At 40.3% G+C, this 23507-nt stretch overlaps 2 protein-coding genes across 3 annotated transcripts; both read left to right on the top strand.

Moving 5' to 3' along the window:
• Positions 1-5126: 5126 nt before the first annotated feature.
• On the top strand, positions 5127-9749 carry asb6 (ankyrin repeat and SOCS box containing 6). 2 transcript variants are annotated; one of them, XM_028414283.1, is made up of 7 exons: positions 5127-5192; positions 5514-5691; positions 6038-6204; positions 7143-7249; positions 7333-7441; positions 7523-7609; positions 8930-9749. In XM_028414283.1, the coding sequence occupies exons 2-7, from the start codon at positions 5582-5584 to the stop codon at positions 9649-9651; spliced, it is 1302 nt and encodes a 433-aa protein (XP_028270084.1). In that variant the 5' UTR covers positions 5127-5192; positions 5514-5581; the 3' UTR covers positions 9652-9749. The 2 variants fall into 2 exon arrangements, with proteins under 2 accessions (XP_028270084.1, XP_028270083.1); XM_028414282.1 differs by having other exon boundaries at positions 5137-5192; positions 5547-5691.
• A 12334-nt stretch (positions 9750-22083) lies between these two features.
• LOC114441048 (immediate early response gene 5-like protein) lies at positions 22084-23174 on the top strand. The gene has a single exon (XM_028413798.1). It carries the CDS (start codon positions 22234-22236, stop codon positions 23110-23112), a length of 879 nt encoding a protein of 292 aa, XP_028269599.1. The 5' UTR covers positions 22084-22233; the 3' UTR covers positions 23113-23174.
• Positions 23175-23507: the final 333 nt, after the last annotated feature.

Below are 23507 nucleotides of genomic sequence, written 5' to 3'. Positions count from 1 at the left end.
AGGACATGTTGCTGGAACTAGACAGTATGTTTTCTAAGAATGTTTCTTTGAAGCATCTGCCATCAAAATATGTTTGTTAAATGTTTTGCCATATACATTTTTAAATGTAGTGAACGCCCGATTAAAATGACTGTTCTCACGGCCACATATGTTCATTAAAAAGAAACAGCCCAGATGAAGCCTAACCACCTAACAAAGTAACATCTGAAAGTTATTGAAAAGTCCAGATTGTCCACCATACCGTCCAAGTTTCAAAACGGGATCTATGTGGCCTTTGAACCTGCTGGGAAGCAAGCTAACAAATGAATAGGCAAAACGGCTGGGTATCTGACAAAATTAGAGCTTAATTAAAGTATAAATTCTCCATTGTTGCTTGCCTGGCGTCCAGTGCCCGTCTCCCACAGGTCTTCGGTTATAATGTTGTCTCAGAATAAGCAGGCGAATGTGTACGAGCATGTAACCATTTTAACTTTCAAGTGGCCAGTTGATGATTGGCAGTTGTCTGTCCTCACCACCTCTGCAAATTGCACAACGGTTATTGATTGTATTGCCAATAAAAAGATAAATGTTGCAATGCTTTTGATAAATAAACTTCATGCTGTTCGCCTCAGAGTGTGCTGGCCTTTTACTATGTTGCAGCTGGTTTGAGTGGATATGTGCCATTGTATTTGACTGACAGCTGAGCAATCACGATAGCATAAATGGGACAAGGTGAACTCTCCTCATTCTTCTTTGCACAGACAGTTATTTCTTATCAGCTGGAATGTGTCATGGTCTACTTTGGGTGTGCTTAACTTCCTCTGACCTTTAAAAGGGCTGATTATTTCCATCCACAATCTTCACTCAGCAATACGCTGCCAGCACAAAAGGATATTAGGCCCAGACCTGCAGGTCTGATAATTCCAGCTCTTGGTATGGCACTGAGGGAACCAAAACCACAATGGCACTCTATTATCATTTTACTGCCTCCGTGGTCACCTTCAACCACAGCTACACTGTGACTTTTCACCTCAGTGTGCAGGTTTTTTTTCTTCTGATATCTTAAGAGTACTTTGCAGCTGCGGTAATTAACTTTCCCTATATTCATCACCCTCCTGGGACAAATTACACAGCTTTGCATAGCCCAGACTGGTGGAGACTCCCATGCTTCCAGCTCCCCCGACAGCACCATTTTGCTAAAGTAAAGGGAGTCCAAAGGGAACCAACAGGTCTAAATGTTTAAAAGATTCTTATTTCACTTGTGGGAATCTCGTAATCAGAGGTTCAAGGGGGTGACATCTATCACCCAGGGAACAAATAAAAGTCTTATTGTGTCCTGATTCTTTTCACCTCAGGAGGAAATGTGAACCAGATAAATGATGGCCTTGTTTCAAGAGAGCTACAGCGATTTGTGGCCAACAAAGTAATTTCGATACCGTTCTTCGTATTGATAGATGAGGCCAAAATTTAATACAGGGCCAATTTACTCATATGTGGTATAGGAATAGAGCTGCAGTTATCTTTCCTTGTTTTTCCCCCACCCATTGACTCTATACTCCAATCCCGCTCAAAATTAGACATCAGGAAAAGGACAAACAGCACAAAGGGTGGTATTTTTGACAAAGCTTTGTTCTTGACTTCCACCATCATCCTATGAGGAAGACTGTTACTGTATCAGTGTAAAAATACTTTTTGTAAATGCATTTTTCTTTAGAGGGTCAATTTTATTAAAACACCAACTCAGAATGCTTAGAGGATTTTTGCAAATGCAGTTTGAAATCTTACACTTTGATACCAACAGGGAATTGCAAACTTCCTCAAAAACCCACATTAATGCTGACTTGGAAACCTGGAAAGGGGGCCTACAATTGAAATACATTTTTTCCTTGGCTTACAGCTGGAAGTGTTGTGCCACCTGCTGTTACTGCCATCTAACAAGAAACAGTCTACACTCCTGTGACCACAGTTTGACAGTGGGAAAAAGAGATTGTCTGCTTCACCAGGGAACCCTGACAGGTGTGTGCACAAAGAACCTATCACTGACAGTTTTGTGAAAGAAAAGGTAAAGTACATTATTCATGAGCACATGGCTTCCTGGGTAAATCTTGGGTAAATTAACTTTGGTTAGAAAAGCCACTTTTAGCCACATTAAGAAAGAGATTATGAGCAAGCTGCTATCCATTCAAGAGACATTGCATTATTGATCAGGTTACTTAAATGTAAAAATATGAAATATCTAGAAAGTGACAAAATTAGAATTAATCAAATTACTGCATTCTGTTTTCCACCCCAGAGAAGCAGCTCCTGTATGCCAAACAGTGCTTGTTTGCCATTCTGCTCCTGTTCACATTTACATGATGGGATATGTTTGCTTTAACGCACATGTAACACTATTCACTCATGCATGTTCTGTTTAATAATGTTTGTGTACTACAGATTCCATTCTGGTGCTGCAATGCTGCCCCCTAAAGACAAGAGGTGGGATCAACCACCACAATTATCATTTCTAATTTCAATTAGTAAAATGGAATCATCCTAAGAAACTTTACTTAATAAAAAGTAAAAACTATATTACAAAAGATACTTAATTAAAGTGATAGTAAAGCCTTTGAAGTGATCAGTCAGTTTAACTTATTTGTCTTCTTCAGTTAGACAGTGATGCCATTTATTATGTGGTACTGTACACGCAGCAGCAACATATGCTGTGTTAAAATTGTCATTAACTCTGCATTTAAAGAGCACACATACCCATGTTAAAAATGACATCCTGTACGAAAGCCCTCCTCGAACCGAGCCATCTGTCACCAGACTCAGGCACGGCAGGGGTTTAATTGCTAAACATGACAAAGGCAACTGTTAGAAACCAGATGCTGTCGGCATAATGGGGAAAAAAAACTGAGAGCTGCTGTCTTGGAGACTGGTTTGATCTGCTATTGTTCATGGTAATTTTTTGTTGGTCAATAAAACTATCAAACAAATTAATTTATTTAAACGGTTTGATAAATAATCCTGTGACTCCTTTTGCACAAACTGCATTTTCACTTAAAGGCATTGCTATTTGGAACTTTCAGAATTTAAAGCCAGTTTAAGGTTTTGAAACTTTCACAGTCAGGGCCTTGATAAAAATCTGATCAGACTTCCTCTTTTATTTATAATGTTATTAAGAACCTAGAGAGTTCATTGTAAATGGTAGACTAATGTGTACTTTTAATGATTGCTTAACCTTAACGCTTTCAAGAGGATTCAATTATCCTTCTGTTGGGTTAATTATGCCTCTGCAGCTGTCGATCTGTACCTGTGTTTCACATGTAAACTATAAAGCACAAGTACAGATGAGTTAATACTCTCAATTAGTCATAGAAGTTAGCAGCAGCATTTTAAGACTGATCCATTATTTATATAGAAAACACTATTCTGTGTAACAGTAAAAGGCTTGTCATTTTTCTTTAATTAAGTATCAGCAACAAGCATCATTTTGTACATAAAGTAATTACAGCATTCAGTGGAACCATTTGCCATACTTAGTATCTCATAGTTATTTAAATCAGTACTTCATATTGGGAAGTATGCACCTCCTGCATCACTATAACTTATATCAGCAACTTCAGAGTTGAGAAGGAAGTTGACTGTTCACTGCTCCAAAGCCAGTTAAACCGTAGCATCCTCAATGAGGCATGTTTTAGTATCCACAGCAGGATGCATGTCTGTGATTATGAGCAGTTACATTACATTATATATATTACATTATAAGCAATAGTGAACAAAGAGAAGTAAAGAAAATCAATTAAATCAATTAAAAGTAAGGAGGATGAGTCAGTTTTGACAGCTGTTCCTTCAACAGAGATCCCAGTACATCACACCTTGTTCCATCATCATCAATTGCAAACACCTTAGATGACAACAGATTCATTAGTGTCTACTCAAATCTGATGCCAATGACATACCCTGCAGGTTTACTCCCAAGCACAATTCTGCACTAAATAACACTATTTCACAGGCAACACTGGGAGGGGCAGAGTTTAAGCTGGATTATTACATGGAGCATCCTTTGAATCCTCTGGGAGACACCATGATGTTATAGCCAGACAGCAAGAAGGGCCAGAGCCTCACTGCAGTTATTCCACAGCTGTGGGTCTCCGTCCAGATGCAGCTTATAAGAAAGCTACAGTCATGTTGAAAAGTTAGTACCACCTCATTTTAATTCAGTTTTTTTTGTGCACATTCTAGTGGCTCTTAGTATTAGGCAAATATAAAGTCACATAGAAGTCTTTACTGTGTCATTATGTATTTATCAAAAATAAAGCCAAAAAGAAAAACAGAACACCTGTATGTATATTCATACCCCCTATGGTTCGATAACTTGTACATCCATCTTAGCAGTAAACTTGAAATAATCCTTTCCTGTGTGACTTTATCAGTCCACAATTGTATTTATTTATTTGTTCCTTTTTGCCAGACAAAAAATGTCACAGTGAAACAAAGTTAAATGTTGCATTTTGTCTAAAGTTGCCTAACACCCCTATGATCAGATATTTACACCTATAGACTGACAGACAGAAACATCTTGGGAGGGAGCCAACTTAACAAGGCTCAGTGAGGTAGGATGAACACTCTACACCTAAAACCATCACACATGTTGGAAACTTACTGAAGCTCAGGTTTATCTCAAATGTATCTCAAATCAGATGCTTTGTAAGAAGCATTACACCACCTGGGTTAACTGACATAGACTGTATTTGTTTATAGCACAGAAAAGACAATTATTTTAACCTGATTGCAAGGGGAAAGAAAGTTAGGCCTATCTATGCATGACAGGTGGTGAATGGCCAGAGAGGTTTCGAAAACAAAAATATATGAGATGTCATGTATTTATTCAAGAAAATGATCCGATGGCACATATGAGGGGCAAAAATATGAGAACATGTGCTTTTAGTATGTGAATCCTAATGAAAAAAAAATGTTTGTAAAAAAAAAAAAAAAAAAAAAAGACAGACAGAGACTAAACACTGAACACACTTAAGGAACAGGAAACAACATTTTTACATCCCAGTTTCATCGTCACTGCTTCATTGTGGAACTCGTTATATGTTGAGTTTGTGACAGGACCGAATGTAAAGTGGAACTCTTCTTCGCTTTTACTTTTGAAGGGGGAATAAAAACAGCGCCGCACCGAGGTGGGCGTGGTGGAAGCTTCCTGTTTGAAGGAAAACCACGTAAGTGTTGGAGGGAGTTTGTTTACTGTCATTAGATACATGATTTTAAATATTGTTCTTAATAACTTAACATGGAAAATTAGCGCCACGTTTAGAGAGCGACGTCAGTGCGATGTTCAACGTGTCTGCTGTTCTCTCCTTGACATAAATGACGTTGCTTCGGCCAGCTAGCGATATAAAAGCGTGATAAACTGCTTGCTGTAATGTATTTCTGTGCAGATGCTACTAAATGTCCACGGTAGCATGTTATCATAGCCCGTCACCCTGATCAGCTGTACTGGAGAGATAACCTAAAGGGCATGACTTCTGTATCTGCCACAGACACTCCGTAAGTCCGCAACGTTTGTGTTCTAGCGTCTTACTCACGACCGTCGAGGAGCGGGGAAGCCATGCCTTTCCTCCACGGGTTCCGGAGGATCATTTACGAGTACCAGCCGCTGGTAGATGCGGTCATGTGTGTCGTTGGACTGGAGGAAGCAGAGGGCAGTGAGGAGGGCAGGTAACAGAGCGTCAACATGTTCAGTACATGGAAACTAGTACAATCTATTTTCTTTATCATGGCCTGCTTGAATTGTTATAAAGTGTACTTTCTGAGTCGGTTGGAGCTTTTAATATTTAAAAACTATTTGATAGTCGACAAGGACGGAGTAACACTAATGTGCGCTTTATGATTAAAAAGTACACCACAGTATAAATATGCTAATATTGTCTGTCGTTGTTCTATGAAGCTTTAGTAGCAGTTTGCAATACTCTTGTGTTTGACTCACTGCCAAATGCGTTTAGCTGAAACACAGACAGGTTTTCATGCATTTTGGGTGAGATGATGGCTTTCTGTGCTCTGGCAGGGCTCCTGAGGATGTGTGCAGCGCTCTGGTGGAGCTCCTGGAGCGAGAGTCCCAGTCAGAGGTGTTTCTGGAGGGCATCAGCTATGCCCTGTTCAAAGTGGCAGAGCGGGGGCTGGTGGTTGCAGCTGAAATCCTTCTGCGCTATGGAGCCGATTTAAACTTTGAAGGTTGGTAATAATAAGAGTGTGTCATTATGTCTTTTAAATGATGTCTGAATTGTTTCTTATTAATATTATTATTATTAGAGCCACTGATGTTTATTGTGCTTCGTTCTACTGGAGCACCTTCACTTGCTTACCCTGGATATTTCATGTGTTAAAGATGCTTTTAATTTTGCATCACAAACCACATACAGTGCATTTACCCAAAATGCATATACTCTTTTATTAAATTATTTTTGAAGGAAATAATCTTTTTGTGTGCAACAGGAGGAGGGATGCACTTCATTCTCTTTTTTTCTTTGTCTTTCAGCTACATTTTGCCTCTAAATTCATAATAAATAACAAATGACAAATGGCACTTTAAATCTATCAAAAACTGTCAGCCAAGAGCTTTCACTTTAAACAAGTGCATGTGTTTAATGGAAGTTGTCCTCCATACACACACATTTGAGCCTCTCCCTCTAGTAAATTGTTCTGGAGAGTGCCAGGATTCATCCACTGTCTCTGTGGTGACCTCTGGTGGTTTTGACATGTGTTTCCCCAGTGCCATAATTAGGGGATTCTGGCAGAGAGTGCTTCATTTATCTTTCACTTTTCTTGAATGGCTTTTTCATTTTTTTCAGTTTTTAGAGTATCTTTTGTTATCTTTAGGAATATACATAATTTACATGTATAGGAACATGCAGTATGTGATCATTTTTGTTATAAGTCTCCCCACTATTACTTTTGTTGTGTCTTTCTTTGTTATATCGTTATATGTTTCTACAATGCAGCCCATACATTTAAAGCAGAGGTTGCTTAGTTTTCAAGATGCAACAGAATGATAGTTTAAATCACTTGGGTCAGAGATATTTAATGGCAACATTGTTTGACAAATTCTTATCTAATATGTTTAAAATGTTGTTCTAAGTATTAGCATAGACATTTGTTTTTCTCCACTTAAGATCCAGTGTCATACTACAATCCACTACATATAGCAGTGTTAAGGAACAGGCCAAACATGGTTAGGTTGCTGGTCGGGCATGGAGCAGACATTGAAAAGAGGGACCGGGTGAGTAATAGATTATGTCAATCCTTTTATTGTTGGGTGTAAATACTAGCTGGGTTTGAATACTACTGTGTGTTACTTTGTAGATCCATGAGAGCAGTCCCTCGGACCTTGCCAGCGAGGAGTCTGAAAGATTGCCCTGCTTGCTCACATTGCTGGACCTGGGTGCTGATGTGAATGCAAAGGATAAGCATGGTACTTTTACACTACCAAAAAATAACATGTTGAGCTGTTTATTCATTCTTAAATGTAAATGCTTTGGTCTGGTGTCAACAGGAAAAACTCCATTGCTCCATGCCCTGGCAAGCAGTGACGGCCTCACTGTGCATAACACAGAGAATATCCAGCTTCTGCTAGAGAAAGGTAAAGCTTTACATCCTTACTATACCTTCCTGCCTGCTTTTAGTCATGCAAATACTTTGACAGTGTCAAAGCACTCCTTTCAGAATCTAAATGCCGCCTACAGGTGTCCAAAGTAAACTTAGTGTCAGACTAAAATATGCACTTAAGCTTTTAACACAACTGAAAATGGATTCATTCCATTCAGTGTTCCAGCATGAAGCAACTGGCTGATTATGACTCTTTAACAAGGATGATGCAGACATACAGTATCATCTTCTACCTGCAGAATATATAAAGTTATTGTCAGTCTCTTTCCACTGTATAATGGCAGTTTCATGTATTGTAGAACTACAAGGTGGTTTGTTGAAGGCCAATAAATGCCATACACATCCTGATGAATTTTATATTCTAAAGATCTATATATATATATATATATATATATATATATATATATATATATATATATATATAGATCTTATATATATATATATACTTATATATATATATATATATAGATAGATATAGATATAGATATATATATATATATATATATATATATATATATATATACCATATGTGTGTGTAATAAAAAGCAAATAAATATAATAAATATTGAGGATGCCATAGCAAAGAAAAAGAAGAATAGAAGATGTCATAGTGAACCACACATATATTAGTATAAGTTATGCATCTGTTTTAATTTATTCTGCTTTTCTGATAGGATTTTAAATCAGTATTTTTACATCAATAACTTCGGTATTATATTTAGGTGATAGAGGAGGTCCTAGACTGCATGCAAAACAGATTTATTACTGTAATCAGATCTTTAGATAGATCTATATTTGCAAGTGTTCACATTGGCCATATGCTGTACGTAGTGCCTGTGTTGTTGTGGATGTAACGTAGATGTCAGTAATTACGAAGCTTCGCTATGTGGCTTTCCAGTGTAGGGCATGAAACATTAAAGTATCTACTCAAAGTGCCAGTAAAACATTGATTTCAGTTTGTCACTAAATGTTGTTGTCCATGTTTCAGTCTTGTTCCAATGGACTTCACAGCATGGGCTTGTTTTTCTTTCCTGTCCAGACTTTTAAAGATGAATCTCAATAAATGACTAAAGGATTTCTTTGCAGGATTCCCTTCACTTATCAAAGAAATAACAGTTTTAAAGTAGACAGCAGTGTTTGGCTAAAGATATTTAAATCACCCAAAAACTAAAAAAAAATGTTTTTCGTTTCATATTGTTTATTTGTATTTGTTTTTAATACCTCAGTACACATGCTACTGTGTGTAATTGCTTTAGAAATTATCTTGCCTCTGAATGATGCTTTTTTTCTGAAGGTGCTGATGTTAATGCTGCAACTGTAGATGGTGAAACAGTTGAGTCCGCGTTGGTGTTTCTGGTGAAAGAGGCTCTGGAAGCCAGCATGGAGGACGCTGCTGAGATCGGTAACTTCTGCTTGAAAACCACACGGCTGGTGCTGGCTCACGGTGTGGACCCCAGCTGCTGTCTGAATGAAGATGGTGAGCCCTCCCTAACGCAGACCAGCCTGGAACACTTTGACCTGCTCTTCCCTCTGGCTGTGCTCTTAATCCAGAGTGGAGCTTCTTTAGTTTGCTCCTATCATAGTGACTCCTGTTGGTCAGGTTACAACCTCCTTTTCCAGAGGCTCCAAACAGCCCTGCAGCAGTGCTCTGAATCAAGTCGCGCCACTGAGCTCTTGGAGCAGGCTGAGGTATTGCTGGACTTGGCGAAGGTAAACGTACCCTCACTGAATCTTCCTCCCAGGATAGAGCTCCCTGTGCCTGGTCAGGACTCTCATCCGTATGCTCAGGCTCTGGTAGACCTGCACAGCCGTTTAGCAGAGTGTGAAGAAAGCCCTCCAGCTCTGCGTTGCCTTTGTAGGGCATTCATAAGGAACCACCTGCAGCCTTGGCCACTGGAAGACAGAGTCAAAGCCTTGCCTTTACCCGACAGACTGAAAGACTTTCTTCTACCTGAGCACTCATACACCCCAAAACCTGGCTGGGACTGTTTCAAACCTCAGCAGAGCCAGCACTAACAACACACTCTATCAAGTAGTATTTGTGCTACTGAAATGCAAGACCTGTAATTATTTCTGTGCAATGTATTTGTCTGTAAAAGCTTAACACACCTTCACAGCTTTTGTTGGACTCTTTATTGGGTGTCTAATTAACAGACAAATGTATGTATGTTTACTTCACAACACACAGCTCTGCTTGACCTATTCAGAATTCTAACTATATTTTCATCAGTGTGAATCATACAGAAAGTTGCAGTACAAAATGAAAGCCACACGATGGCACTGTTGCTCCTGCATATCAAAAGTAGCTCTGATGGAATGGTCAAACATTTAGGTATTCACAGTACAGCTTATTGAAGTTGTTCCAGCACAGTGGGGTCCATCTATATTTTATCTCCTCACCATGATGATGGCGTATCGTGGAATTTGTATAGCTTCTCCTAATATGTAGGGGGGTTATAAAACTGTTTTTAATAGCCTACTACACTATATAGAAGACATTATTTTCAGTTTGTCAACATGTTACTGCTTATAATTGTCCAGGTAGTGGCAGTACAGTGCTGACTGTAGCACCCTACCTGTTTTAGAGGAATAATTTGGTGCTACAGATTTACCACGTGTTTGTGTTCATACTCCAAACATCAGTTGCTAAAAAAAAAAAAGGAGAAATGCTACTACACAGCAGGGAGAGTGTGTCTACGTGTTTTGACATGGTTTTATTTTGACATAATGTAGCTGCAGTGGCTGCTGGAGGAGAAAGTTTTACCAAGCATTGCTAATGCTTATGTTTAAATTCTGATGAATTTAGGTGCCCAGTCCCCCCCACCCCCCACCCCCCTTTTGTCTTTTGTACTTCGTCAAATGTTCAAAACGCATTCTGTTCATTCTGGCTTTGGTTAACAGGGTCATAAAGACAAGTATCATTATGGTACAGGAGCAGCATAGGGTACATATGTGTTAGTGCCCATGTGTCTGAGTGTGTGTGACGAGCAAACTAAATAGGACATTGTGTTACACAACTAACCCCTTCCTGACATTGCTGAAGCTGGAGTGGCTCCAAGGCTTGCAGGCGCTCCAGCTCCTCTTGGTTATCTAGGTCACAGCCTCTGAGGAGAAAAGCCTCAGCAGCAGCAGCAGCAGCCCTGCATGACACACGCTTCACTCTCCTGTCTGTCTGAATCTCCCTGCATACTCTTGACAAAACCTCAACACTGGCCCTGGTCGAATGAGGGAGAGAGAGAGAGGGAGGGAGGGGGCTGCAGGAGGCAGAACACTGAAAAAAAGCATTAAAGATACAGAGGGAGCATATGTGGAATGGTTGTGAGAGTGCTTGCATGGAAATGGCATTGTTGGATTACATCTGCACTATAAACTGGTCGTAGAAACATAATCCACCGAACCAACAATCACAAGCACAGAGAAAGCATGCTTCTTCCATACAATCCAATCCCTGCCTGTAGAAGGTGATAGAATGGAGATAGTGGGGGGAGGGCTAAGCCAGTACTCTCCATCCAGCATTTATTGGAAAACAGTGCGAGTGAAGCTCTGTACTGAAATTAGTTATTGATCTATTCTCTCCCTGAAGCCCATGGGTCTTTCCCACCACACCTGCTCATTCTCTCATAGCCTTTCTTTCACCACAGCCCTGTATATCTTTCAACCTTTGCTTCAAGCTTCGGCATGTTTATGCTTGTGTTGTGGTTCTTTTATTCACTTCTTTTCATGTTGAAAAGTAATTTTATGATGAGATCTTAATAACACTGTGATTTTTACTTTACAAAATACTATTTAGAAACCTAAATCCAAATTAGTGGAGAAAATAGCTTTGGTTCACAAGTTGGCCAAAGCCTATAACATTTTTAAGAAATCTTGTTTTTTCTTTTGTTGAAAATGATTTATACTGTCTCTTTTCTAAGAGAACATGTCGTTTTCAGCTTATCATCTCATATTGTTACATTTAATAGAAATTAAAGTTCAGGCTAAAGACAGGCTAACACTAGAATTAAAGTTCAGTCATATTGAATTTAAGCTCAAACTAATTGTTTTTCATAAAAGTAAAATAAAAGTTGGCTTTTGCTGATCAAGAAACTCTACTCTGCATGTTTCCTTCCAGAATGAGCATACAAAAGGATAGTTGTGATTTCATTAGAATTATGTACAAATGCTGGTTTTTGTTTACGTCTGTGCTTGTTGGCTGAGTTCCTAGTCTGGCCTTAACCTTTTCATTAGGGACTACGTCACTAACTGAAAGGCATTGTGGTCTATTCTGGGCCCTTTTCTTCTTTAGAGCTCAGGCTGTGCAAAACGTGCATCTCCTTGTCTTTCACTAGACATTGTCTAGACACAGGATAATTGCAGACATCACTGAACACTCAGCTGCTGCCTGGAACCTCATGGGAGTTGAGGTGGACTTTGGAGGGGAAATGGCCAGCAGTCAGTCAGCCAGTGAGGAGGGGGGGTATGGCGGCAGGGGTCATGCTCAACACTCGCACCACACTAGATTGCATGTTGTATGTGTTTTTAGACATACATCTTAGCCAGACTGCATGTGTTTGCTGGGGTGTGTGTGTGGGGGGAGAGAGGAGAAAGAAAACAAGCATAGACGTTGAAACACAGTGTTCATAACCACAGATGTGATGACTTCATCAGAAAGAAATGTACCCAGTCCTTTAGCTCTGCTTGTGTTGATGGAGTTCACCAAAATGAATGGCTGCTAACACTAAGATTTGGACACCAACCTTATTCTGCACTCACACTGGCTTCCATGCAGTGTAGTTTAGCTACAATGAGATTATTGTTGTTTGGATTAGACACTTTTACGTGTGAAGCTTTGACTGGGCATGGGGCTGTGTCTGTGTGTGTCTGTGTGTGTGTTGTTGTGGGGTGGTGGTTGGTCTGTGAGAGATGGTCGCAGGTTGCTGGGTTCAACCAGGGCAGGGACTAATCTCAGTGGGGGAGGAATTGGATGCAGGATAACTGAATCCTGTTGGGGCAGGCCACCTTCTTATTCTGTTCCAGGTGTTGGTTCCTGCTTTAGGCTGACACACACTGACTGCTGCCTTCACGAGCCAGCACAGTTTGACTTAGGTCAGTGTCATAAGTGTTTTGTTTGTTTGTATAGATATCCATTTGTAGGCAAAATATATGAAGGTATAAATATATTACTCATGGAAACTACAATCATCATACTTTTAACCACTTTTAGTCATCTTGTTATTTTTCATTTATATAGTTTTCCTTCATGGTAAGCCTACATGTGCTGTTCCTTTAAATGCTATGAAACTGTTATACACAGATCTCTTTTTCTTCTTTGAGGGAGAATCATTTAAATGCACAGCACACCAAGAAGTTAAAGTTCCGTACTCCAACTTCTATTTTAGAAGCACATGAATCCACCACCCTCAACATTTCTACAACTGACGCCATTTCACAGAAATTCCAGACAACTGGCGCCTGAGCTCTGCCTCCAAGAAGGACATGATGAATAGGACACACCCTTGGTATGCTAGTGAATGGTAGAATATATGGCACACTGCAGTGTTACAGCCTAGATTCATTACAGCCTCTCGTTCTAGCTCTTTTCAGTGTCGTCTACTCTGCTTTTCTCCCCCTTGCGTTTCATGCTGCTCGCCTATTTTTAAAAGCTTGAATTTGAGTGAAATGCACTGAGGCACCAGTAAGGCGAGCTACAGCTCTTTCCAGCGCTGGTTCCTGATCCACCTCTTTGTTGTGGTCTATGCATGCCTGCTCTAGTCACATGACTGCGTTTCTATGGCAACTCGGGTTTGAGTAATCATTTGCGTTACGACCTTTATTCCCTTGAGGAAAGGGGAGGGGGAGGTTAGACTGAGCCTGTAGAAAGAGGGAGCAAGAAAGAGAAAAGACAGGCAGAAAGGGAGCGGCGGAGAGGCACAGGGAAGGAAAATCGGCAAAAACAACGGCTTAGGAGGGAAAGATTTCTCCCTTTTCTTACTTGTATGTTTTGTATTTTATTTTTTGCCCTCTTTCTCTCAGGCTTACCTCGACCTCACTGCATCCAATGGCTATAAAAACAAGACAAAAGCCTGCCACTAAACACTGGGTTGTGTGCTTCAGTTTCACCATAATATCCTCTGTTGTGACTCACTGTGTGACTAGGGCAGGCAAGTTTGGTTGAAGAGACAGCAGGCATGTATGTTTCATAAGGACCTACACACACACACACACACCTCCCCTTCATTTCTTCTCGGAGGAAAAGCAGCACTGTGCCACATGTGCAAGTCTCAGCAGAAACAGATTCTGTATGTTCCTGTTTCTTGCTCTCCCGGCTGTGTTGTCATGGTTACCGAGCTAGTTCACCAAGGCACGCAGCTCTCTCTCTCTCTCTCTCTCTCTCTTCACCGTTGGGTGATTCAACCCATCAGTTGGGTTGTGTCATCTCCTAGATGGAGTTTCTAGCTCCTACATCTCCTAAATGCATTTTCTTATTTTGGTTGTGTATTCCAATTGAATTCTAGTTCAAAAAAATAAATAATTGTCAGTGTGTGCGTCTTTTAGCAGCAAGCTGGGGGATCCAGTATTGACAGGAGGTGGGCTCAACTGGGGGGCTGGTGATAGACACTGTGGGGGTTGTGTGGTGCTGGTGGAGGTGGTGCTGGCTGCTTCCAGGTGCCTGTGACTGGGACTGAATATGAATGAGGGGCCCTGGTTCTCCAGAGATGGCGGTTAGGGAGAGAGCAGCTAAAACCAGAGACCAGTGGAGCCTGGCTGGTTGAGAGGCCCCCACAAGCTGCTGACAGGAGCTGGAGCTAGCCATCACGTTAATTAGCGTTTTTACTCTTGCAGCAGCGAGTAGGGGGAGTGGGTTAGAGAGGGATGTGGGGGTGGTATATGACTCATAGACACAGTATGGTTTATTCATGATGGAGGAAGGGGATGTGTGTGTGTGTGTGAGAGAGAGAGAGAGAGAGAGAGAGAGGAAACAGACATTTGATTTGCACACAGTTCTGTGTGTGTGTGTGTGTGTGTGTGTTGCCTTGGTAGATCACTGATTGGCACCAAGCCAAGATATTATTATGTCTTGAACATAATACCAAGCATTCATTGTTGTTTTCATTCAGCTTTTTTCTATAATTTTACAACACTCGTCTGAAATGAATTCATTTCATGTGAAATCATCACACACATATGTACGTGCTAAGATAATGTTGCACACTCGGCACAGTTATATTGTTCTTTTTTTCAGTTTCTACTCTTAGGGAGACATTATTGATCACTTTCTTTGAGGCCTGTCTGGGAAGCATCAGACTGATGAAATGGGTTAGGGGTGCCTCTCTCATAGGTGACCTGACCTTGTCTCCTCTGCCTCAGCACCCGACAGTGATCCTCACCCCCTTGAGGGATACATGGGATCAATAGATTGGTCTTTTACAAACACCAATCACCCAGGATCCCTTCAGTTCAGGCAGAGCAGAGGCAGAGAGTTGCTGCAATATACAGAACATTCCAGAAGAGTCTGTTAGCTTGCTTTAAACCAGAGCAGGGATACGATGGCTTAGGTGTTTGTTTATGTGTGTATAAGAGGGTGTAAGGGGGGGTTACATTACAGCTATGCTATTGTCTAATTGTCTCTTCTTATCATTAGTGACAACCGTGACCTCTGTTATTGGCATATCTGCATTCTGCCTGCACTGCAGAGCCTCCAACACACTACTCACAGCGCTTCTCTCCCAAGAGCGGCAGGGCCCATGCCTCATAAATACAAACACAATCTCTCCTACACCTCCTGACTGCAGGACAGGGCTCCACACATATCTGCCCGTGGAGCGCAGCCCATTTGCATACATATTAAAGTGACGCCTCAGAAAAAAGGAAGAGAGAGAAAGAGGGGGGAAGAGGGAAGGAGCAGAGTAGGGGGGAGAGAGAGAGCGGGTATATGCAAACAAGGCTTTCATCTAATATGCAAGAACCGGCATTGCTCTGGCATAAATCTGCATCTGAGCTCAGGCAAAGAGAGCAGAGCCCATTTGACAGTAAATGGGCTAGGGATGGCTGTCAGATGCACAGGGGAACACGGTTACCCCACAGAGAACAGGGACGATTGATCAGCACGGCATGTCACATATAGCAAGAACTACAAGGTTACAATATTATATGCTAAGTAAAACCTTGCGCAGTGATTGTGTGTTGTATTAAATGAAATACAGTGTTTCTCCAGTTTCAAGACTTTATGTTAAGCTATCAGTTGGCTTCATATTACCAATCCTAAGAGCATCCTCATCTAACAGTAAGAAGGCAAAACATGCAAGTCACTAATCATTGCCATTCTGTGCCACCACCATCAGCTTCACATCATTTTGGCACCTCTGAAATGCAGAGCCTAGCATTGTAGGAAGTCAATGTCTCATTTTCCATCCAATAAGGGACCTTTGGAGAAAACATAAATAGAAACATATAAATGTCTGTATTTAAACATCTTGATAAGACTGTCTGGCTTTGTCCTTGTAGCCATTACATTTCACTTAAAAGTAGCAGTATCATACATTAACCATGTCTGCACTGCCTTTGTTAGAGGATTGTGGGTAGATATTAGGTACTAACTGTAAGTGAGAACGTTTAATGATCATGTGGCTAATTGGCTAAATAAATAGTCCCATCCACTTAACATTGTGTGAGACAATTGAAAGAAGTTATGTGAATTGCAGCAGGATTTAAGAAATACCACTGCATCAAGAGAACACTGTGTGAAGGTGACAGGCCACAGAGGATGATCATGCTTGAGCAGGGAAGACATTTGAAATCAGTGGCATAAATCTGAAGTAAAACAGAAGACACTATGTTGCTTTCTGATGTCTACATTTTCTGTCCCTTTTGAGTTTTGTCCCATTATTTGTTGTTTGTTGTTATGATAAAAGTCACTTTTAATTTAAAGCTGTGTTTAAAAAAAAACTACTAAAACATTAAAAAAAAATTCTGTAACTTTACACTAAAAACAAATGACATCAAACTCTAGTGAAAACATAGCTGTGCTGGGGAACAGTTCCACAAATCTACAAACATGAACACAGCTGTTTTCACTTGTTTCTGCACTAAGCTAAGCTAAGCTAAGCTAAGCTAAGCTAACTGACATGTTTTACATATCTTGATCTCATCTGAAGCACCTGAGACCTAATTTTTAAAAAATACATATTAAGCGCGACCTTTAAAATAGAAAACAAAAACATACTTGTACTACAACACACAACACTGAACAGGCACCTTTAGAACATTTATGCACAAGCAAAAGCAGAGCACATGATGGCAGTGCTAAAGAAAAAAAGTGCACTAGTGAAACTTTACTTACTGTCTTCAGACCTGGATTGCTGCCACACGCTCTGGGTTTCCCCTAACTCTGTGAGTATTTCATGTTGGACACCCTTGAACTCCCTTTCCTGTTTTCCTGCCTGAGCATGTCACATTGAAGCACGCCATTCTGTCTGTACAGGTGATCTTACGCACAGGATATGGAAACTCTGAATGTATGTGTGTGTGTGGGTTCTGTGGGGGGTGGGGTGGGGGGGCAGGATATGTTGGGAATAACACAAAGCACAAAAAGTGTCACATGATCTGAAACACAGGGTTGATTTATTTGGCTTCAGAAAGAATCTGTTGCATGTGGTTTGGAGGAGAGAATGTTTTCCCTCTTTGCTCTCAGTGTGCTCAGACACAACACATGGAAACATTTTCTGAGAGGCCATGGGTCTGTGAAAGAAAGAAAGAAAAAAAAGCTCCAGACATTTCATTTCTTCTCCCTCTTTTCATAGCTTTTTGTTTCTTTTTTCCCCCTCAAACTGATTGAATTACATACATCTGCTCACCACATGTTAAAATATCTCCTTAATGACAACTTTGACACACAATTAATACATATATTAACAGTTTGTTTTAGCAGGACTCAACTGTTAGACGGGCTCCACACTGATTGGATGTAAGTGTGGCGGGGATATATCAATGAACATCCTATTTACAGCTTCCATTCCAGCCTGTAATAAATACACTTCCACTCATATGAGACAGTTGCATGTCTGCTCTATTGTCTGCGATAAATATGCTGGAAGGGTTGGTTAAATATTGATAACACCAATTTTCTGCCACCACACACACAAGCACGTACACACACATCACACGCACACACATACCAAACCCCTCCTCCTTTCTCTCCGTCTATCTCGCGGTTATTTCACCCTCACAGTAACCTTGCTTATGCATATTGCATATGTAAATAAAGCACCCCGCCTCTGAAGTAATTGTGTGCATCTTCTCCAGAGCTGCACATCTCTGCGTATGTGTTTAACAGGAAGAATTGAGGAAATGCTTGAAATCTCTTTGTTTAGCAGCAATTCTTTTCTGTTCAACTCAAAGACTACAGATTTATTGATAACCAACGAGTAGCAAATACTGCATCAGTGTTTATGTAGTTAAAGAGCTGGTAATCGGCAGGGCTGGGTCTCCTATCCATTAAGTTTCATGTACAACTAAGCAACTATATTTTTCACCAGCCAATGCTACCTAAAACATTTCAGCATATTGTTAAACAGCCAGTTTTCCATTTGTATGAGAGGTTTCAAATGTGGGTGAGTTTCTCTTTGTTCGTCTCTATGACAAAATCCATTGGAACTCTAAACAGCTCTCATTCCAATATCAGGTCCTGATATCCAGGTCCTGAGGCAGTGAAACAGCCCCAGACCATCACACTACCTCCACCATGTTTTACTGTTGGTATGATGCTCCTTTTCTGAAATGCTGTGGGACAGATTATTTTCCCAGAAGTCTTGAGGATCATTAAGATGTTTTCTGGACTGAGACCAGTCTTTATGTTCATTTTGCTCAGCAGGGGGTTTGTCTTGGAACAGTCTCTTTCTTATGGTGGAGTCATGAACACTGACCTTAAGTGAGGCAGGTGAGGCCTGCAGTTCTTGCATGTTGTTCTGGGGACCACTTGCATGAGTTGTCGCTGCACTCTTGAGGTAATTGTGGGCAGCCGGCCACTCCTGGGAAGGTTCACCATGTGGATAATGGCTCTCACTGTGGTTCCCTGAGTCTCAAAGCTTTAGAAATGGCTTTATAACCTTTTCCAGACTGATAGATCTCAGTGACTTTGTTTCTCATTTGTTCTAGAATGACCTTGTATCGCAGCATGATGTCTGGCTTTGAGGATCTTTTGGTCTGCTCCACTTTGTCAGGCAGCTACTAAGGTTATTTCTTGATTGAGAGCAGGTGTGGCTGATCTGTGCCAAACACCGGCTCACCTGCCGAGGTGGGCAAGACAAAGAAAAGAAAGAAACCAAAATCTACACTGTGACAAGAGCTGCGATGGTCAACAACCCGTAACTCTGCAAAGAAACAAACATTACCCTTAAAAAACTTAATTAAACGATCATTTCAAATAACTAAGGTAATGCCTGGCATTTAAAATGCCTGGCAGACCGCTGAAACCCACTGTCCCCGTGTCTACCGGCTGCTTTCCTCCGCAACCGGGCATATGTCTGCAACACATTAAAATCACATCAACCACAATCATACAACTGCAAAAGTGGACTAAAGTCACGCCGCATACCTGGCTCCCTGCGCCAGTGTGGAGCGAGGTGTGCACCGGCCTCACTCCACCGGCCAGAACCAATCCGCAAAAGGTTGGTTCCTCCTGCAGGGAGCCCTATATGCGGATTGACTCGCCTTCCTCTTCTCCAGCTTGGGGCCTATGTACCACCCGTTACCTCAGCTGTCCATAGATGTCATACACCACACTTCGTTTATTTTTTTAACAGTCCCAATATAGGTTGGGATTTTTTCCCCCTCTTAAACAACTTTATTTAAAAACTGCATTTTGTGTTTACTTGCATTTTCTTTGTCTAGCAGTAATAGTAAGAAGTAATACTATTATTGATTTACTACAATGTTTAATACAATCCTTTTGAAATGTAAGAGAAACAATAAACAATATATATATATATATATATATATATATATATATATATATATATATATATATATATATATAGTTCTCAGTCATTTTAGCACACTAAAGGTTTGGAATTATAATATTCAATATAATACACACAGCAAGTGTTAATGCACAAAATGTTTATTGACATTTAAAAGCACACAGGTTGACTATTTGAAATTGTGCATATTTAATCTTAGAATAACATAACATAACATTCAGTTATCTAGGGGAGCAGTAAAAAAATCAATTTCACTTTTTACACTCAAGTTAACTAGTGTGCACAAGTATGTCTTCAAAACAGATGCTTGGTCAGTTTGACATTTGGTCTGACCTTCTGTTTTGAGTCTTCCTTGCTGATTGTAGATTGTGGTTTCTCTCCAATGCTGGTCAATAAAATCACCTCCATATGGTTTTTTCCATTGTGACATTTTGGCACCTTCACCTTTACCTAACAGTTTTCCCCCTCTTGCTTCACATGTGCCTTGAGCTTACACACAAACGAGTAATGCACTACAATCATTGAATATGCCCTGTCTGTGTTTTGTTGGTGATTTTTATTTTTAGAAAGTTTTCTTTTAAAAACCACATCAACAGTATTGACCTTTACATGTGCTCTAATTAAACCGGGCAGTTCCCTTCATTGTTACCTGGACATACCACTGTATTTATTGAATGAGTTAGTTCTGTAACTATTAAAAGTTTTAAAAAGAAACTGTCATCACATATGTTCATTTGTTGATTTAGATGAATTCTCTGATGTTTGATGTGATGTTTTATTGTCACTTATTTCCATTAAACATTTTAAATAGTGGTTTCATTTGTGTTGATTGGTAACTTGTCCATAAAAGAAGGTTCACAGTGTAAACACTCGTGCCCTCTTCACCTTCCCCATTTTATTTCTTTAATCTAGCTTTACACATTTTTCTTTGTGCTGTTAGAATATCTGAGATAACATTTTGTTTGGTTGAAGACGGTGCAAAGTCACATGTTTATTTCATATACCACAGAAGTGTCTACATGTAATCTATCAAACTATTTTAATCTGTAAAGCATTAATACAAAGTAATAGGCTACATGCGATGTCATCTTATACCATTCTCTACCATAAAAAACATAATAATATCAATCCTCTCTGCAATTAAAACTAAATTCCTGAGAGAGCACATGTGTCAGACTCCAATTTGCAGTATTATCAGAGCATGATAACCATAATAGTGGCTGTTCTCCTGATTCACCTATTTGGCAGGAAATCAAAGTCATATCCAGGTGTTCAGAAGGATGTCTGTGTGTGTGTACATACAAACAGATGTGGGGGGCAGATGACAGATAATCTGTCTACAAAGAGCTTTCACACACATCTGAGTGCAGTGACAGTATTTATGCCTCCCTTATCAGAGGCGGCCCTAATGACATTGTCAGCTTCAGCTTTATAATTTACTGGATGTTGTTGTTATTGAAGGAATATCTGTGCTGTACAGTTTATCTATAGACAACAGTATATTATACAGTAATTAAAGTACAATGTACAGTATATTATTGTAATTTATAGCATTAAGGTGAGGCATATGGAATGATTAATAAATATTCATTGTATATGACTTCATACTATGGGTACATACTAAAGGGTCAAAGTGCCGGCTTATTATTCTATTCTATTCTATTCTATTCTATAGCTGTCATTAATAAATATGATCTGTTCTATGTTATTATATTATTGTTTTCATATTGCTATATTCTATAGCTGTAGTAGTCTAAAGCTGACTGTATTCTATATTCTACTGTATTCTGTTGTACACCTCGGTTATTTCATTATTATTATGGGTTCTTTTCTGTTTGATTCTATTCACTGACTCACATGTTATCTTGTATAGATCTGTATTGTGCTATATCCCAGTCTGAAGCTGTCTGTTGTTCACATGTATGTGTTCTGTTCTGTTCTATTCTAGTCGGTTGCTCTTGTTATCTCATGTTACTTTATTCTGTCACTGTGCTGTCCTACTTAGTTCAAATCTCTTTTGCTTTTTGTTACTTTGTGTTCAATATTATTCTGTTGAGCATGCATTACTGTGCATGTTATATCTTGTGTATTATTTTAATCTGAGAAATTCTCTGCTTTACTCTACTGCTTCAACGTTACTTGTTCCTTTATTCTGTTTTGCTGAAATCTATTCCTTTGGTCTCCCTGTTTGTTTTTTTTTTATTTTACAAAACTCTATAGCTATTTAATGATTCTGCCCTATTCTACTTATTTGCCGCGTATTGTTTCTTACTCTGCTGTTGTATCTCTCCATTCTTCTACTTTTCTGTTGGACTCAGTTCTGTTCTGTGATTTTAAAGGATCAGAACACATTTAGTGAAATGCAGCATGCCTGCTCCTACGTGCATTTTCAATGAGGCTAGTAGTGATATTTGCGTATAACAGAAGCACCGCCTCCCTCCCATTGGACAATGTCTACGTGAGGGCGTGGCAAGGAAAGATGAGAGTTGCAAATCCATGCCCTTACTGGGAAGACATGGAGCGCTATGGACACAGTCTACACGAATCTAGTTGAAATCTCAAGTAAAGACATAAATATTTCTCCAGTTAGGAAACAAACGTTTTGAGAGACTGAGAGGAAGAAAGGGGGGCCCGGTTGAGGATGGAGTGTGCATTTGACGCACAGAATCTGATCTCCATTTCTTTAAGGAAAATCCAAAGCTCCAGGACGCAGAGAGGAGGCATCAAGCTCCACAAGAACTTACTGGTAACGTATGTACTGAGAAACGCCAGGCAGTTTTATATGAGCAAAAACTTGTCGCAAACGCAGAGAGCGCATCCGTATGAGGATGTAGCCGCAGCCCGCGAAAGGCAAGAATACCTTGAATTGACCGGGAGCTTCACGGAGTTGGCCGATGACTTATACTGCAACTTTACTGGGGCTGAGTCGGACACTTGGCACTGCGGAGCGCACCAGCCTAACGGCCAGCCTGCAGAGGTGGCGCACCAAGACGCATCTGCCTGCGCAATGGTGTCACCAAGTGACTCTGACCTCATGGTTTCGGACGCCTGTTGGAGCTGTGCGGACAAATCCTCCTGGGAGTTACCTATCCCAAACACACAAGCCAACCAAAAGACTGTCCTGGACTTAGACACCCATGTGGTGACTACTGTCACGAATGGATACTTCCACTCAGACTGTTGCGCGCAGCCTAAACAGCCGCAGGGCGCGCAGTGCTACACTAAAAAGCGAAAGATGGACACAAGTTATCACATTGTTGATCCAGAGTTTTATTTGCCGGACTTTTGGGCAGTGCCGTGTAAAAGGATGAGGATTGATGATGAGTCACATTCAGACTCGGAACAGTTGGACAGCACAAGCATCTCCAACCTGATCTCAGTGTTGGGCTCAGGTGGGCTATCTGAGTTTGTGAGTTGGCAGCAGACGGACCTTGAGCATATATTCGCCGCTCAAACAATTTGTTTGAAACATACACTGTTAACAGGCAGCGGCTGGACCAGAGCAATCGAAGCATTTTGATTTCTGACTGTTTTTCTTTGTAACGTTTTATTTTAATGCTTTCAAATAAACCCTGACACGACTGCAATCTTCTCTGCTCTGTTATTGAAAAATATTGCTGAAATGTGATCGTATAGAGCAATCATATGTACGAGTAACTTTTGCACATTGACATTTGTTTCGTGCCAATTAATCCCATCTCTTCACACAGTATAAAATGTATTTTTCTGGCGATTCTTTTGAGGTTTGGAGTCTGTCTTTGGTTTGTTTCCTGAAAAAAATGACTTTCTCTGAAAGGATGCTGGAAGAGCACCATCATGTGGCCAGTAAAGTCATGTACAGCAGAATATCATACTGATATGTATTATTTATATCAGGGCCTGCTTTGATTAATCAATAAAACTAACATCACTTCA

Source organism: Parambassis ranga, chromosome 9 (assembly GCF_900634625.1).
Source record: "Parambassis ranga chromosome 9, fParRan2.1, whole genome shotgun sequence".
NCBI lineage: Eukaryota > Metazoa > Chordata > Actinopteri > Ambassidae > Parambassis > Parambassis ranga.
The sequence above is the reverse complement of the archived record's forward strand: the minus strand, read 5'-3'. Positions and strand labels throughout refer to the sequence as shown.